At 35.3% G+C, this 18,968-nt stretch overlaps 1 protein-coding gene across 3 annotated transcripts in view; it reads left to right on the plus strand.

Moving 5' to 3' along the window:
• The first annotated feature begins 16 nt into the window (after positions 1-16).
• Positions 17-18,968, plus strand: part of rnls (renalase, FAD-dependent amine oxidase) — a 52,656-nt gene continuing 33,704 nt past the window's right edge. The window contains exons 1-4 of one of the 3 annotated variants that reach the window (XM_079850949.1): positions 17-223; positions 4,009-4,114; positions 4,198-4,343; positions 6,550-6,711. In XM_079850949.1, coding sequence (XP_079707075.1) covers positions 106-223; positions 4,009-4,114; positions 4,198-4,343; positions 6,550-6,711 — 532 coding nt within the window. In that variant the 5' untranslated portion in view covers positions 17-105. Of the gene's footprint in view, positions 224-386; positions 407-4,008; positions 4,115-4,197; positions 4,344-6,549; positions 6,712-18,968 lie in introns of those variants that run through there. The other 2 variants (XM_079850950.1, XM_079850951.1) reach the window with 2 other exon arrangements.

Consider the following 18,968-nt stretch of genomic DNA (forward strand, 5'->3'; position numbering starts at 1 on the left):
TAAAGTGACAGTAAGCCATATCGAGTGAGATCTTCAAACTAGCAAGATCACTTGGCTAATTCACCTTAAGTAACGTTTGCTGCTTACTTTACATTCTCTAAAAAAATGTCTCGAGTTCTAATAGTTGGTGCTGGACTTACTGGCAGTATATGTGCCTGTCTGCTGCGGAGGGAGCTGCCAAACAAGGTTAATATAGTCGTGTGGGACAAATCGCGGGGTTCAGGTTAGCATCTTCTTATTTGTTTTGACATACAGAATGCTTTTTTTATAAACTAATATGAAACACTTTATCGAGTGGTGAATGTTTCGTGTGTTGGAATCATTGGTGGTATGTGCTGCAAATCACTCATTATGGGTTAAACATGAATCAAAAAGCTGCTAAACTGGTGACCTGCTCCTCTACAAGGTGAGCAGAAAATGAACATGTAAAGTAACTTCAACTTTATTATACAAATGGTTTGTAATTTTTTTAATATATATATATATATATATATATATATATATATATATATATATATTTTAATGTCAGATTCCTGTTGACTCTGCCTGAAAGGACAGAATGAATGAACAAGTAACGTTACTCAATAATGTAGCCTACTTCAGAACACATGACCAGAATCTAATGCTATCGGAAACTTCCTACTTTCCACTTCAGAAGTCGTTATTACGAGCTCATCGCATTAACATTTTTGAGACTTGAGAGGCCGTTCATGTCCAATTTTTTTGTACTAGGAAACTAATGTTTATTTACGATAATTGTGATAGCATGATGTGAAGGCAGCATCTCTTGAACTTCCCCCTTCAAACACTCCAACTTCAAATATCATCAAATAACAATGATTAGAATGTGGTTGATTAAGATGTTAATGGAACAGAATAGTTAACGCCAAATTACAACAGCTGTTTAAACCAATTAAAAACTGGGTTAAGATGGGAAAAGATGCCACCTGTGTAAACTTACTGAATGTGTAAATAACATAATATCGTTTCTATTGAAGGGGTCGTGAACTGCATTGATTTATTGATTTATAATGTTTCCTGTGGTGCACTTGTTAGTATGATTTTTACACCGAAAATTTTTCATAATTTAGAAATAAAAGGCATTTTACTACCCTGATTTTAACCCTCTTATTTGACCGCTCTGTTTTAAGGGGCGTGTCTGCTGTGGGACTTAGGAACAAAAGTGGGCGTTTCTAAATTTGTGTTTTTTTTTCAAACTGGTGGGTGTTTATAAATCATGCACTGAAAATTATGCAGAGCACAAATTCCGATTATGGGACACCATACTTGGCCACACGTCACTTTCACTTCACTTATAAACTCGCGCTGTTTGATTGACAGCTCCAGCGATTGCAAAGGGAGCGTTTTTTTGATCGCTTTCTATATATAACTTAATCACAGTTTAAATAACAGCTTAATTTCATCCTACTAAGAGAAGCATTTTGAAGTTGATTGTTTAGTCACTAGTTTGATTTACTGACACATAGACAAAGACATCTATCTGAATCATGACATATCAGAAATTACTGGTCACAGATCATGCATTAGAATTAACACGGTTACTTACATGTTGTTACTGTCGAGTCCATATCGTAAAGTGTTTACAAAGCCTGCGCCGAAATTTCGACTGATTTACTAAAGAAACCACAGTGAAATGTACGGCTGGGAGAAAAAATCAATTCACCTAGCTATCGCAATTTTTTTTTTTTTTTTTTACGATTCTAAAATCAATTTTTTTATTCCAGAATCGATATTAATTCAAATTCAATTGCTTCATTTTTGTCCTTGCTTGTAGATGAGGTTGACAGAAGTTAGCCACTTTCATTCCAACAGAGGATGAAGTGAGTGTTGAGTGACATAATATCCCTAGTGGATGTGTGATAGTGACGTGAGACTGAAAGCACTGAAAAGCCCTCGTGCTACTCAAATGCTGAGAGAGAGATAAGACAATAGAGCTGCACGATTCATCTGTAAAAAACTGATCTTGATTCAGACACCCACGCGATCTTTCAATTCGTCTGTCTATTAAACTTTGACAAAATCACATCACAACATTCCAATCTGTGTTGGTGCTGCCGCTGACCCAGAGAGAGTTGTCATGAAACAACAGTCTTTTCAACCTCATAGTATTATTATTTCTGTGATGCAATAGTTAAAATTATCATAGAAGTACTTGGATAAAAGTTTAAAGGTTAAATATGAACACTGATAGCGATCAAAATCAGCTTTTGATAGAAGCTTGGTGCTTAAAATAACGCATTTATTGATTACATTGTTTCGCCACTAAATGGCGACAAGTGATTGTTAAAAAATGTATTTGTTATTGAATCATTTATTCAAGAGAGTGTAGTATTGTATGATGCTTCTGAAATAAAAGTCAGAAAGATGTGATAATTTGTTTTTGTAAATATGGCTCATCTTATACATCATGTACAGTCTAACTTTTCCCGATGGTCTAGTGTTAAAAAAAATTGCAATATATATCGTATCGGCACCCAAGTATCGTGATAGTTTCGAATCGGGAGATAGGTGTATCGTCCCAGCCCTAGTGAAATGTACCGCATACAAATAAATAGGCCTAATGCTTAACTGAGACATTCACATTGTTAATAATAAAAAATAACCACATTCTTAGCATTAGGATCCTTTGGAAGGTAATATTATATAAGTAGAGGCAGTCTTTCACCTATTTGTCATAGATAGGCACATTCCACAATGAGCCACTCGTTGGGCTTGGTTACAATTAAAGCTGTTTTTGGACTAAACAGGAAGTTTTCAGTTCTGAAACTTACAGGATATTCTGATAGTATGATGACCTCTGTATGTTAAAAGCTTAAGGAAAATTTGACTTCTCAGTTCATGACCCCTTTAATATATATGGTTTGAGCCATTCAAATTTGAATGTTTGAATTGTATTTATTGTAACTTAACTGTTCACTTGAACTACGATTTAATGTTTTGATGAATTTAAAGAAGATGACTTTTATTTTGTAAGGTGGCTCTGTATAAGGAAGTAGGTGTGAAGGTGGAGAGAGCACAGCTTTCGACCACACATTGTTTGATAGACCAAGATTAACCTTTTTTTTGTTGCTTTCTTGTGGAAAACGTTCTAAATTTGGCATTTATATTGGGTATTTCTTGGATTATGTGCATCAAAGAATCCCTCAACCTTTACACAAGATGGGTGGCTTTCATTTTGGATTTATTTGTGGACAAAAAGCCCCTACATATATTTTTAAATGTCATTAATGTAAAATACTAATTCAACTATTCTATTTAAAATCCTTTTTGACAATTATATTTAAACAACTGAATAGGCTAACAGATGACAGACAAATTAAAATATTGAAATATATTTTTTCCATGTCCGTAGTAGCTTGTAGAAGATCGTGCACAACAGGCTTTTTACAGCAGCTTTGATCATGTTGATAATTTAGAGGCCTTAGAAGTTTATAGGGTTATATCTCAACATATTTAGTGATTAAAAATGATAAAAATAAAAATATCCCATTTTTATAAAGGCATTTTATCAGATTATATAAGCATTTTTAACAGTGAATTTCAAAGTGTTCAACTTTTAGCCTTTCAGCTTTCAAAGCATATGTAGGCTACTTTTGTACTTAATTATAGTGGTGGAATTTCTCCCAATACTGACAACGTTCCTAAACCATAAATAAATATGGTAAACCAGCCATAAATATGGTAAAAATTCCTGATATTGTCACCAGTGGTTTCCAAAACCACTTTCAGGAAGGAAAAAATAGGCCTACATAATATTATGATGATATTAATATGTCATGTCCATTTATGTCCACTCATCTATAATGCACAACATATTGTTTTTACAATAATTGTAAAAGTTTGATGTCTGATTTCTTATTTCTTTACATTAATGCTGAATCATCATTGTTTACATTCAAATGTTTATTTATTTTTTTTAGCTCTAAAGATTAAAACAGCATTTTTATGTTTCACATTGATCAGACCTGATGATATTTAATTTTATAGGAGGAAGAATGTCCACAAGCAGAAGTCCAAACAATCCTTCATGCACGGTTGACCTTGGTGCTCAATACATAAGTGCCACACCATACTACGCTCGTATTCACAGCAGGTGGGCTACTTCTCAGTACTATATCTGATCTGTATGGTGTGGATATCACTTTTTTTTGAAAATGCATTTTGTTGTATTTTTAGTTTTTATGAAGAACTCTTAGCACAAGACATTTTAAAACCTCTCGTTGCTCCTGTTGAAGACATGATGTCTAAGGAAGAAGGAATTATGAACTATGTGACGCCCCATGGGGTCTCGTCCATCGTCAAACATTACCTCAAAGAGTCAGGTAGGTCATTTGAATTCAGGTTCAACTTATTTCCTAGCATTTCATTTCTGATTTCTTCTTCTGGTTCTGCTGTAAGTCATATTGATATACACTACCGTTCAAATGTTTTGGTGTCAGAAAGATTTGTTTTTATAAAGAAATGAATATTTTTATCCACCAAAGATGCATTAAATTGATCAAAAGTTACAGTAAAGACATTTATAATGTTACAGCATATTTCTATTTTAAATAAAATGCTGCTCTTTTTTAATTTTATTCATCTAATAATCCTGGGGAATCCCAAAAAATATTAAGCATCCCAAGTGTTTTCAACACTAATAATAACAAGAAATGCTTCTTGAGCACCAACTAAGCATATTAGAATGATTTTTGAAGGATCATGTGACACAAAATTCAGCTTTGCCATCACAGGAATTAAAAGATGGTAAAATTTAATAAAATAGAAAACAATTATTTTAAATTGTAACAATAATTCACAATATTACTGTTTTTACTGTGTATTTAATCAAATAAATGCAGCCATGGCAAGCATAAGAGACTTTTAAACCTGCAGTTTTTCATAAAAAATATTATAATGCAAATATCTACATTTAATTTAAAACATGTATTAAAATAGCAAAAAAATATGCTGTTGCATAAAGCTTTTTTTTTCTTTCTTCTTCTCCATCAGGGCAATTTCACACAGAAATGCTTTTTATTTATTCACACTTCAGAAAGGCAAGACAGATTAAATAACCGATTTTATCGCTGTTCATAAAGCAGCTGTTTTTCATCAGCTGTTTAATAACAGAAATGTGCTGCCAGAAAATTATTTTTGGGTCAGCAAGACCCGAGTCTTCCAGCTGTTTTGTTCCATCTAAATGTTACCTTTCTAGAAAAAAAATCTGATTTCCTAGAGAGAGCCCAGAAGAATTTATGAACTCAAAGATCACAGCTCTTTGTCAATAATCTGACTTGAGTCTTTAGAAACAGTTCAGGATGTTTTGATGTTTTGCATGTGAACAAAAAGCAGCAGTCAGATGGAACTGCTGTAATGTAGCAACATTGTGAAACAACACAATTCAACACAGTTATTCAAAGATCAGCAAAACAGTAAGGGATTTGCATGAAACGTGAATTGTGTGTATTTGCACGCTATTTGCCACCATTTCCCTGATGTTAATTTCATTTACTAATGTTTTTTTCTGTCATCTTAAGCCCTTCTTAAGCCTAGGCTAATTCACATAAGATATATTAACTGGAATTGGGTTTCTTTTAGGGGTGTAACGATATATCCTTACGGATGCAACAAATGCCTGCATTGAAAGCGTATTACATTAAACTATTATACATAATGTTGACTATAAATTATTATAATGCAATGGGGGACTATTTGTGGGTCCTGGTAATGTCAAATGTCTGATTTTACCAGTAAAATGGGGCCTACATTATCAGAATCAGAAAGAGATGTATTGCCAAGTGTGCTTCACACACAAGGAATTTACCTTGCTATTGAAGCTTCCAGTACACACACAAAAATATAACACATAATAAAGTCACATAATAACATTTAAGAATAAAGAAGTATAAAGTATATCTGTAAACATTTACAGACAACGAACATATTTACAGTATTGTGAATAATAACATGAAAAAATTAGACAAATTAATTTATAAGGATATTGCACAAAAAAGTGGGGTATTCCACAAGCACGTGTCTAACAAAATCCTGTATTTTTAGCTTCAGAATCATGAATATTTTTATTCTGGTGTCACCATTGCCCTGTGCATTGGGGACCAGGAGGACCAAGTCCTAGCCTATTCAAGTCCACCCCTGATGTAATACCAAATTTAGCATTTTAATAAACAGTACATTTTGTAAACTGTTAACCATAGCCTATGTCTTAAAAGTAATTATAATAAACTCTTCTTTCTTTTGGCTTGAAGTATTGCGATAATATCGTGATTTTAGTGTTGTGAATTAAATCAAATTACATGAGAGTATTGTTACACCCCTAGTTTTTTTTGTTTCTTGTTTCTAAAATTAGGGATCATGTAAAACTATTTGCATGTGCCATAAACCAAATCTTGACTTTTCTATGATACATAATCTTCTGCGTGACTTTCTTTGGAATTTTTTCCTTCTATGTTTCTCTCTCCTTTTTTTTCTATTTTCTACTTCTTCTGCTATGTGCAAAATTGCCAACTGTGCCCCTCCGCACTCAAGCAGGAGCAGAGGTGCTCTACGACCGACACGTCACTCACATTCACCGGAGAGACTCTGGTTGGGAAGTGTGTCACAAAGGGGGAGCATCACAGCAGTTTGACGTTGTGGTTTTAACCATGCCAGTACCCCAAATACTTCAGCTGCAAGGAGACGTGGGATCTTGTGAGTACATTACAACACCACCACAAACACAAATGGCCACACACACACACTTTGGCCTTCAAATTTAAATATGACTTTTGGTTTTGCTGTCTGCCATTGTTTCTGTTCAAAATATCCTGTGAAATGGCATCATTTTATTATATTATTTAATTTTAGAAATAGCGACAGAGCTGAATGGAAATTCCTAATAAAAAAATATTCCCTTTAATGCACTGTGTGAACTGCAGTGGACAGATGTATTTGTAGTTATAGAAACTAAATTACAACAAATACATGAATTATAAAACTGTTTCTTACATCCTATTCTAAGGAAAATATTTTTACTGCATAGATCTCCTGGAATAAAAGATAAAGGTAGATATACCTTGATGGTTCACCATTTTTGTCAGCCATTATAATTTGTCTTGTCATAAATTAAAGACAAAAAACACATACTTACAGTACACAAACAACTAAGCTAGGGTCAAAGGTTAACTCCTATGGTAGATTACATACTGTATCTTTACATCATGAATGCTTAAAAGTGTTGGTCTACCCAAACAAAAATATGTAAATAAAAAATGATGTCATCATATACCTACCCTCTGTGGTCCAAACCTGTATGACTTTTATTTCTCCTGTGGAACTTAAAAAGAGATATTTTGAAGAATGTTGGTTACCAAACAGTTTTGATTAAAATGGACTTTCATTATATGGACAAAAAAATACAATGGAAGTCAATGGGAACCGAAACTCTTTGGTAACCAACATTCTTCAAAATATCTTCCTCTGTGTTCTGGAGAAAAAAGAAGTCATTCAGGTTTGGAACGACATGATGGCGAGTAAAATTACAGAATTTTCATTTTTGGGACTATACCATCAAAAATGTTTTTTAAAGTTCCCCTATTATGATTTTTCTAATATTACCTTTCATGTCGTGTGTAATATAGCTGTTTGTGAATGTAAAATGTCTGCAAAGTTTTAAAAATCAAACAAATAAAGTAGTCTCCTAAAAGAAAGGATAAATTCCGAACTGTGGAAATGAGTCGACAGCAATTCCAGTCTCACTTCCTGTTTGTTACATACCAACGTAACATATTTGCATAATACCAGCGTATGATCTTCACTGGCTGCCCATGAACAACGTCTACTTTGACCCGTTCTCAAACACTGTAGTTGTAGCTGAGGCCTAGAAGAGGTTGGTTTGTGTTGTCGACAGTTCGAGGTGATGCTGTTTTCCACTTTGCATGCATTTCAAAAGGATGAGGACTCGCGCTGGAATTGATACAGAAAAACTAACTCCATCGTTACTGTTCGTATTACTGTGCCTCAAGCACTGAGGAAGCCTCTAAAGCTGAAATTCAGATTTCCAACACGCGCTGTAAGTGGTCAACTAATCACAACAGACTGGGCCATCTGACCAATCAGAGCAGAGTAGACTCTTGGAAAGGAGGGGTTTAGAGAGACTGAATCTTCGAACGAACCGTTTTCAGACTCTTTTTATGTGCATTGTATATTATGAGAAAATGAAAGTGTTTTTTGACCTTGGATTCATGTAAACCTACTGTAGGAGACAGTTCAGTTAATTAGGAACCATTCAAATAGCATAATATGGGCACTTTAACCATCTTTTTATTGTAGTCAGAGGGTTTAAATGAACAATAGCCAGATTGTATGTTCAATAGTCTTAGATCTGTTTTCAGAGTCACAGGTCCACCTCTCCGTTATATCCATTCAGTCTTGCCCTGGGCTGGTGGGCTTCAGAGACCCCATATCTCCGTCTTAAACGGTTTTCCAGCTACCACATGACTGCAGGTCTTGCATCAATGTCCAAATTGGTATTCTCAGTATGACGTGTTTGAAATGGTAAAACATAAGTCCTTAAGTAGAAAAATGGAAATGGAAGAGTCGGGTCTAGGTCTTCTGGGTGTTGGAGCTTCTGAGAAACTGTGAATAATGCAGGGTGCGAGGAGAAAGTCGCAGGCTCGGAAAAAGAGCTGCATCGCAAATTAAGGGATAAATGAAAAATGGAATGAGACAGCTGAAAATGGTGGAGGAGTCGCTAGCGAAAAAACGGCGCTTTAAATGGTTGTGGTGTCACGCACAGAGCAGCAGAAGTAGGGCAGAGGCGGATGGGTCTCTTCACTGTTGATACGCTATGAAACGGCTGCAATGGAGCAACTGAAAAATTCATCTGAAGTGGTCTGGATGGAGATGGAGGCCATGTGATCAATGTCACAGTGCAGTTGCACAGGACTCCTCATATCCGAATGCAATTTAGAAGAGGGTCGAAACTGTAAGAGGCCCTTAAGATTGTGCAAAAAAAAACAAAAACAAATACAAATAAAATCATGCCCAAATAATTGGCTGGTTTCCTTCTTAAATACCCATTCAGATTTGGAGGTGAGGATGTTTTCCACAGAGATTTAAGTTGATTTATTCTCTGGCTGGCTCCAGTCAATGTAGGCTCTCATTTAACTGCTTCTCTGTCAAATCATAGTTATTTTAAAGCCACTTCAACAAGACATGGCTTTTTGGACTCTTTTAAGTGTTATTCTGTTTTGTGTCAGGATTGTGAGAAAACCCATGTGTTCAGAAAAACACTGCTCCTGGGAGAGACATTACAGCCATTTCTTGAAATTCCTTAAACCCTTCTGATCTTTCATTTTTAGTGGGCTATGTTTCTCATTTGTAACTTTTTTTCTTCTTCTGCGTACATCTTTGTTTTCTAGAACATATTATCATAATCAATTGGAGGTTTTGTAACGTTTTGTGACCCGGCTGAATCTATATTCTTTGGTTTGTGTTCATAATTTTAAAGCAAATGAATCATCTAGCAGAGGTGCAGTTCGTATATTTAGGTTCTTCATAATTTTAGATGTAGTTATGGTGCCTTTGGGACTGAATTATGACTGAGCTGACTATCCAGGGCAATTTGTGTAAATTGTCCACATAATTGCACATAAGTGCGTACAATGTATGCCACATCATATAGGCCTACACTATTGTTAAAAATTTTGGGGTCCGTAAGATTTTTTTTTTTTTTTAAATAAATGTATTCTTTTATTCAGCAAGGATGCGTTAAATTGATTTAAAGTGACAGTAAAGACATTTATAATGTTACAAAATAATTATATTTCAAATAGATGCTGTTCTTTTAACTTTCTATTCATCCAAGAATCCTGAAAAAAATGCAGTCCACAAAAATATTAAGTAGCACAACTGTTTTCAGCAATCTTGATAATAATAAATATTTTTTTGAGCACCCACTCAACATATTAGAATGATTTCTGAAGGATCGTGTGACACTGAAGAATGGAGTAAATTGCTGCTGAAAATTCAGCTTTGCCATCACAGGAATAAAGTAAATTTAAAATATATTAAACTGCAGAAAAATTGTTAAATAAATTGTAATAATATTATTTATTTTATTATTTTACTGTATTCTTCTTGATCCTTTGAACCTTGGTGAGCATAAGACTTTAAAAATCCTAAAGAAATTTAACCAACCCCAAACTTTTGAACGATAGTGTATATACAACAAAAATGGTTTGGAAAAAAGCTCATTCTCAAAATTGATAGTACTAACACGTAGATAAAATATGTTCATTTTGTCTTGATTGTCCTGTGCCATGATGTCACTGTTTTAGCGGTTCTGTTTGTAGTGTCGGCTGCTGGACAGTTGGGGGCAGCAGGCAGGTATGAGCCACTGGCACTTGCAAGATGCAATCTGGAAATAATTTTCACAGATTCTAGCTGCACACTGAAAAAAATGAATGCCTCACGCTTCCTGCTTCATTTACAGCACGATTTCACAGAAGTATCTATTGACCTCAATTTGTAGGTCTTTAGGTCTAATTTGTGTGAAAAAAATTATCAATGGAAAAGCAAAATGATTGGAATTGTTTTAATGCCAATTGTGGACGTTGAAAGAGTCATGTAAGCAAACATAACTCGAAGAATATGTTTTTTTATTATTTTACTTTCATTGTTCACTCCAAAATCTGTGCTCTCTTTGTCAGATTCCATGCAGTTTAGTGGACAACACAAATCACACACACACACACACACAAAAAAAGAATCCAACAAGAAAATCCAAAATGCCCCAGAAAAACCTGTAGATGATAAAATTCAATAATGATATTCAGAAAATTCAAGCTTTACTTTGTCATAGCTATTTTTTATATCATAGACTTTCAAAGATATTTATTGCAAGTTATAATTTTTTTAAATTGTTTTATATCAAGGTCTGATTATGAAGTAAAAAAAAAAAAAAAAAGATATTTAAAATTGCAGCATGTATAAGGAATCAAATAGTTCATATTCCACATGAATGTTGGCTATTCTCAGCTTTCAGCAAAGATTGCATATGTTTTGTGGTATAATGCCGACCTGAACATTTTTTCACAAACAGGATTTGCTGAAGTTTGCAAAGTGCAAAATGAGCGCAATTTAAGACGACTTACATCTTGAACAGTTCTTTACATGGTTGTTACATTCGCTCGTAGGTTGTATGTGGTTACAGTATATTAGCAGAATAGCCATAGAAACCAATGAAATCCAGAGCAGCCATATTTCTTTTAACCTGAATGCAGTGACAGTCACGTCCTTTCATTCATTGGACTTTAGTTTTCCCAGCGGCTTTCCGTGTGCTGAGGAAATATGAGCGTGTATCATTTGCAAAAGATGAATGAACTCTATGCGTGCCGCTGGGCTGTGGCGTGCCTGATGTGGATCGGAGCCCTCTCTGGACTTGACTCTGATTTGTTTCCTCTAATATATTACTGAACATTTTGGGTTAGCGGTTTGACTAGGGTTATGGAACATACGTTTGGGCCAGAGGTGCTTTGCCAACTCTAGTGCATTCTGTTGCAGCCGACTTCCTGACAGATTCTGCACTTTTCTTGGCCAGAAATTCCCCTCCTTAACGTTTGGATGTTTTTCATTGTGTTCTGCAACACTTTCTTCCTTAATTCTTTCATTCGAGCTTTCTTCTGTCACTGACGTGCTCCACCAGCTGTCAGAAATTAACATGAGAGAATGGGATGCAGCTTTTGCAAGCGCTGAATTGGAGTTACATAACATGTTTGAGTGCTCTCAGACGTCTGATTTCCTTCATAGTAACTCCACAGTCACTTCGGGGAAGTTTCTGAGCCTAGGACACATGCCACACGCATACACACACCCTAACGCAAACTATGAAGTGTGCATTTTTGAACATAAGACGCTGGGTCTGGCTCTTCCTGCTCATCAGAGTATGTAATCTATAACAGGTGGTCGGGCCTGTTCTCCAGCGACACAGTAAGAGGCTGAACAAGTACATTTCAAAATTAGAATCTGATCAGAAATCACTTCCACTTTGGCAAGCTTGCTTAAGCCTATGCAGAACCATTTCTGCTTTTGTGGTTAAAGACAGAGAAGACCCTAAAGAGGAAGTTGACCCAGTGCCTATACAAAAACGGTTTAGATGTTCTGCTCTTTAACCAGAGTAAAAATTTGAGTAAATGCTTAAACTATATAGTTTTTTTATTATATACACTACTGTTCAAAAGTCTGACATTAGTAAGATTTTTTTTGTTTGTTTTTGAAAGCAAAGATGCATTAAATTGATTGAAATTGACTGTAAAGACATTTATAATGTTAAAAATGTCTGTTGTTTCTATTCATCAAAATACTGAAAAAAAAAACTTCTTTCATCATTGATAATAATAATAAATGCACTAAATCAGCATATTAGAATGATTCTGAAGTCATGTGACACTGACGACTGGAGTAATGGCTGCTGAAAATTTAACTTTGCTTTATTTACAGAAATAAATTACATTTTAAAATGTAAATTATATTTGGCAATATTTCTGCTTTTACTATATTTTCGATCAAATAAATTAGAGACTTCTTTCAAAAACAAATCTTACATGCCGCAAACTTTTGAATGATAATGTATTACATGTTGGCTCCGACTGAGCCTGGGTTCTCCCAAGGTTTTTTTCTCCATTCTGTCACCTTGATGGAGCTTTGGTTCCTTGCCACTGTTGCCTTGGCTTTTGGCTTGCTTAGTTGGGGACATTTAATATTCAACAATATTATTGATCTGCCTTACTTAAGGTGAACGAAGATGCAATTTTCTTCTAGAAACAAACTTTGTTGTATTATTGTCATGTTATCACTGTGAAGCTGCTTTGATACAATTTGTATTGTAAAAAGTGCTATATAAATAAAGGTGACTTGACTTGATGTGCTAGTTCCCTGCTGTGAAAATTTTATTTTATTTTATTAACGCTTCATGCTCATAGATTTGGTTTGTGATTCCAAGCAGCTGTTTAGTTTTAAAGTCACACTCTAATCTAGGGAGTCCAAAATTTACATTCGCCTTCCAAGTGCTAAATGACCACTTCTAACCTCTTTATATGAGATTAAAGCTGTGAATCATAACTCCTGATTCACTCAATGGTAGTTTATGGACCACTTACAGATGCATTTATGCAAACTGCAGCTTGATGCAAGGATGACAAAGGCAAAATTGATGTCTGCATATAGAAGCCATTGACTCAATTGCCTGTTCCGTTACTCAGTTACTCGTGCCCACACCCTTTCCTATTATGTGCTTTTACTTCCTGTCCTGCCCGCGCACAGGTCTGTCAGGGTGCCCCATCTTAGCAAGCCTTTGTGCTATAAGTGATTACATCATTGTGCTGAAATAGGGCATTTTTGCAGCTAACCTCCGTGTGGCCGACAGTAACACACAGCCCGGATCCCCTGACGGCCTTGAAACTCTGCTGATGTTGAGAAACATGATTCTTCATTTCTAATGAAATTAAAGCTCTATTTTTGGCAGGCTCGCTCTCTCATGTGGTAATCAGTCTTCCTGGCTGCGTTATTTGATTTGGGGCCTGGCTGTGCGAGATAGGTTGCATGCTGATTATTTCCTTGTTTTAGAGTTGAATTTAAAGAGCGGTTGTTAATCAGCAGATATGATAAAAGGCATGACAGGATGCGTCATTAAACTTAAAACGGTGCTTCTTTTGTTCCCCTCCACCAAACATAAATATCTGAGCTTTTTGTTAGGCTAGCAATTACCTTGAGCTCCGTCCCGTGCTCGGAATACAATAAATGTGTCAAGTTACATCATCCTCCTCTTGGTTAGAGATTCTCTTTTTGTCTCTCATCGAGTGGCTGTCTGGGTCTGCTGCTTTCAAGTCTGGCATGATGTAATCCCTTGTTCTGACTCCTGACAGAAAGGCACGCTTATTTCCCCTGCACTGTCTGGGTGTTGTGCGCTAAAAGGATACTTAGTCCTCATCTCTCCACAGTTCTCTCAAAGACACTCAGGAGACCAAACAATGGAGGCATAGGTTTTTTTTTTCCTCATCACTCTCTCTCTCTCTCTCTCTCTCTCTCTCTCTCTCTCTCTCTCTCTCTCTCTCTCTCTCTCTCTCTCTCTCTCTCTCTCTCTCTCTCTCTCTCTCTCTCTCTCTCTCTCTCTCTCTCTCTCTCTCTCTTATAATTGGGTATCTTAACCCTGTCAAAGGAGCTCTCGGTTTGTTGTTGACACTGTGATGTACCTTTGTTTTGTGAGTCACCTTTTGACACATCAAACTGATTTGACAGATCATGTAAATTTTGTATCAAAACAATGCTGTATTAAAGTTTTTACCTTTAGTGAATAAGTAGTTAATTTGGATTAATATGTCTTTTATTTAGAATTCAGAATAGGAGTGCCACTTGAAAATAAAATGAAGAAATCAGTGTATTTAAAAAGAAAGAAAAATTGACAAAAGAAATAAATGACATTAATTGACATCTAAAACAGTTGCTTTAATTCATATTTAAAAGTAATTGTTAAATTGTGAATTGTGAAAATAAATAATGTCTATAGATGTGCATTTTAAAAAATTGCAAAAGTGCATTTTTATAAAGTATTTACAAATTGATTTTCTTTATCTATTTACCTTTATGGTAATGTGGTGGCCATCATGCATGAGGGACGTGTCTTCATTGTTTGGTCCCATGTGTCAAGTCGCTTTCATTTATATAGCGCTTTTAACAATATAGATTGTTTCAAAGCAGCTTTACAGAGATAATAGGAAATTTAATTAACGGAGATTGTTTGTGCTTTACAGCAGCTCTAGAATAAAGTTATTGTCCAGCTAAAGTTAGTTTTGATTGATTCACTTCCATTGCAAAGATCATTAGTTATTAACTTAGGGGCTGCTAACACGACACCGTTCTAACAGAAAACCCTTTACGCTCTCCAGCCTACTCATTTGCACAACAACAGTGCCTGGTGGCTATTGAAGGCAAACCTTGAAATAGGTTCCAAGGTGCAAGCGTTGAAAATTTTGGAACAATTTTATCATCTAAAAATTTAACTGGTTGGCACTTCAGGAATGCATTGTCGTTGTGTCCAGGCTCAGGTCCTTCATCAGATCTGGATAGGGCTTGGATCCGGCGGACGGCGGTAAACTTCAGGATAAACAGAGAGATTAATATTAGCGTAGGCGCCATTCTTCTTATGATGTAACGAGCACATCAGGATTTATGGGGAAGTGTTCCCGGTTCCGGCTGACCTAATCTAGCAGCCTAACATTGAATTATAGAAGTTGATAATGTGTTATGTGAATGCTAGGTCAAAGATGTGTGTTTTTAGTCTAGATTTAAACTGACAGAGTGTGTCTGCTTCCCGGACAATGTTAGGAAGACAGTTCCAAAGTTTAGGTGCTAAATAGGAAAAGGATCTACCGCCAGTAGTCGATTTTGATATTCTCTAGGTATTATCAATTGGCTGGAATTTTGAGATCGCAATAGACGTGAAGGACTATAATGCGTTAAGAGCTCGCTCAAGTACTGCGGAGCTAAACCATTTAGTGCTTTGTAAGTAATCAGCAATATTTTAAAATGTATACAATGTTTAATAGGGAGCCAATGCAGTGTTGACAGAACTGGGCTAATATGGTCATACTTCCTGGTTCTGGTAAGAACTCAAGCTGCTGCGTTTTGGACCAGCTGTAGTTTGTTTATTATGCGTGCAGTGCAAACACCCATAATAGCATTACAATAATCTAGCCCTGATGTCATGTACGCATGAACTAACTGTTCCGCATTTGTCATTGAAAGCATATGTCGTAATTTCGTTTAGATATAAGTTGGAAGAATGCGGTTTTACAGATAATAGAAACGTGACTTTGAAATGAAAGATTGGTATCAAAGAGCACACCCAGGTTCCTAACCGACAACGAAGATTTGACAGAGCAGCCATCAAGTGTTATACAGTAATCTAGGTTATTACATGAGGAAGGTTTTTGTCCAATAATTAGAATCTCAGTTTTTTCAGAGTTAAGTAGTAGGAAATTGCTAGTCATCCAGTTTTTTTATATCAACTATGCATATATCAGCTATGCATGTGTGAACTTTCCAATGACATTTTTTTTAACAAATTGATTAAAAAAAGAGATGTTTTTGCTGTTGTTGTTAAGAAGTTTTTTTTAAAAGCGGTAGTTCACCCAAAAATGAAATTTTTTTCATCATTTATTCTCACCCTCATGTTGTTCCAAACCTGTATGAGTTTCTTTCTTCTGTTGAACACAAAGATATTTTGAATAATGTTGGTAACCAGGCAGTTAACGGCAGCCATTGACTTCCATTGTATTTTTTTTCCTACTATATGGAAGTCAATAGCTACTGTCAACTGTTTGATTACCAACATTCTTTAAAATATCTTCTTTTGTGTTCAACAGTAACTAATGACAACATTTTTATTTTTTGGTGAACTATCCCTTTAAGAAACGCAACAGGCCAATGCAGAAATTTAAAAATGCGTTACTAATAGGCTTTATGCCCAGCTCCACTACTTCCTGAACTTCAGCCAGCTCCTTTGTTTCCTGTCTGCCATTATTGGACAAACTGATTAATCCAGGTGTGTCTGATTATTGTTACTGAGGTCAGACACACCTGGATTAATCAGTTTGTCCAATAATGGCAGACAGGAAACAAAGGAGCTGGCTGAAGTTCAGGAAGTAGTGGAGCTGAGCATAAAGCCTATTGTATTATAATTTACAGTTATTAATTTGTTACATTTAATTAACATGTTAAACATAAATATAATAAAGGTTTCTATGTGTATATATATATATATATATATATATTTAGTCTAAAAAAGTGATTTAATTTATTATTTAACCAACAGTTACATTTTACAACACTTTTAAACATGAAAGTGATAGTTCACCCAAAAATGCAAATTCTGTCATCATTTTTTTTCATCATCATTCCAAACCTGTATGAATGTCTTCTGTGGAACATAAAAGAAAATATTTTTAAAAAATGTCTCAGTGGTTTTCTTTTTTTACATCCATAAAATGGAAGTCAGTGGTCACCAAAAATGTTTGGTTATCATCATTCTTCAAAATATCTTCTTTAATGTTCCTTAAAAGAAAGAAAGTCATAGAGTTTTGAAATGACATTTGCATTTTTGGATGAGCAATTAACATTTTTAAGTGTAGTATCCCTTTAATTAATAAAATAATTTGAAATATACATTTGTATTTGTTAGTTTAATAAGTGGTTTGTTTATTTACCTTTTTTAAATTGATAAACTGATAATTATTTTCAAGTTGAACATCCAACTGAGAACATGGCTTGTTTAAGGATATCAACCAGAGCATGCATCACACATGTTTGTTGCAGAAACATATACACATTTTTTGCATACATTTCAACGTTTCTTCATATAAACCTCATTCAGGAAACTGTGCATAAAAAGAGGAAGATGTAAAATGCACAAAGCTAAAATTAGAGGCACACCCAGAAAAGAAGACACCATAGTCAAGCATGTGAGAAATTGAGGCCAAACCTCAGAATTGTGAGTGTAAAATCCTCCGCTGCCTGAAGAGCCTCATTGTGACTTCAGAGGCTTGAGATAATCTCACCCCTGGTGTGCCAAGAGCGAATGCCATTTTTGGGTAGTGCCATGATCTGTATTTGGATTAGAACAGAAGATTAATGAGCAGTGAATTGCCCTCTAAATTAAGAGGAATTTGTGATGCAGAGAAAGAGCTTCTTTTGACAAGGCCGGTAACGGCTCTGGCTAAGTCGTGCTCCTAATAGCAGTTCCCTTGCCAAGCCTTCTTAAAACTGAAATGATCTTTCATGAGTAATGGCGGCTCTTGCACATTTGCATGTCAGTTCTCTGCTTCGTCTGTTTCATCATGCGCTCCCGATTTAACTTCAGCTATGCTGCACAAAAAATAACCGTCTGCCCTTTTAAAATAGAGCTTGTTCTGTGCGAATTTTTTCTTCTTCTTCTTCTTCTTTTAAATACAGGAAGAATGTGTGTTTTAAACTGGTTAGTCATATATTTGAGGAAGCACATTGTACCACATTATGATGTTTTTGTAAAAGCTCTTCGTACACCCTTCTCCAAGACCTGCCTTAAAACGTTACTTGCTACCTTTATAACTCTTGCCATTCTCCATTTTGTCAGCTTTTGTTCTATTCTAATGGAGAATATGTGTATTTGGATAGTTTTAAACACTATTTTACATAAATTATCCAAAAATATGGCGTTGCAAGGTCACTTATTGTTACTGTTTTTTGTTTCTTTTCATGCTATGAAAAGGGACAAGGGATATTTTGTCATCAAATCTGTTATAGGCTGTACCATGGTTTTAGCAACCTAGTGAACAAATGTGCCTCTACCTACATTTTTGCAAAACTTCAAAAATTGTATCTGTACGTATACAATTCACTGCCGTTTCTAGGTGAAATGAACACTTGTGGCAGTAAAACACCAATAACTTTTATTCCTTTTCACACAAATAATGATTGCATCAATAAGATATGATAAGCATTAATAAATACTTATTTTTACACAGGTCCTATATTATGTGATTATGTACAATACTATGTTATGACCTCAAAACACTTTTACCATAGTGCAACGAATACATTTTGATGTTTGCATCACCTAATGAACTCCATATTGCTTTTCTGACTTAGTAAACTTGCTCTGTAGCTCACCTGGTACACTTGCGAGGTGGAACGCTTGGGTACAAGTCAAGTTTAAATTAAATGTTTGCTTTTGCTAATGCTATCGGTTTGGTGTAGGTGATATTTTCAAACCCAATAGACCAATAACATTTTGCATTTTCGAACTGCCATGATACGTACAACAAACAACTTAATAAAACGTCGCAGATTCACAATCATCTGTTTCCTGAATTTGCTTTTAGCGCCACTCACTCACTATACAATCACATTGAAAGTTTCACAAAAGATGCAAG

Source organism: Squalius cephalus, assembly GCF_949319135.1.
Source record: "Squalius cephalus genome assembly, chromosome: 19".
Taxonomy (NCBI): domain Eukaryota; kingdom Metazoa; phylum Chordata; class Actinopteri; order Cypriniformes; family Leuciscidae; genus Squalius; species Squalius cephalus.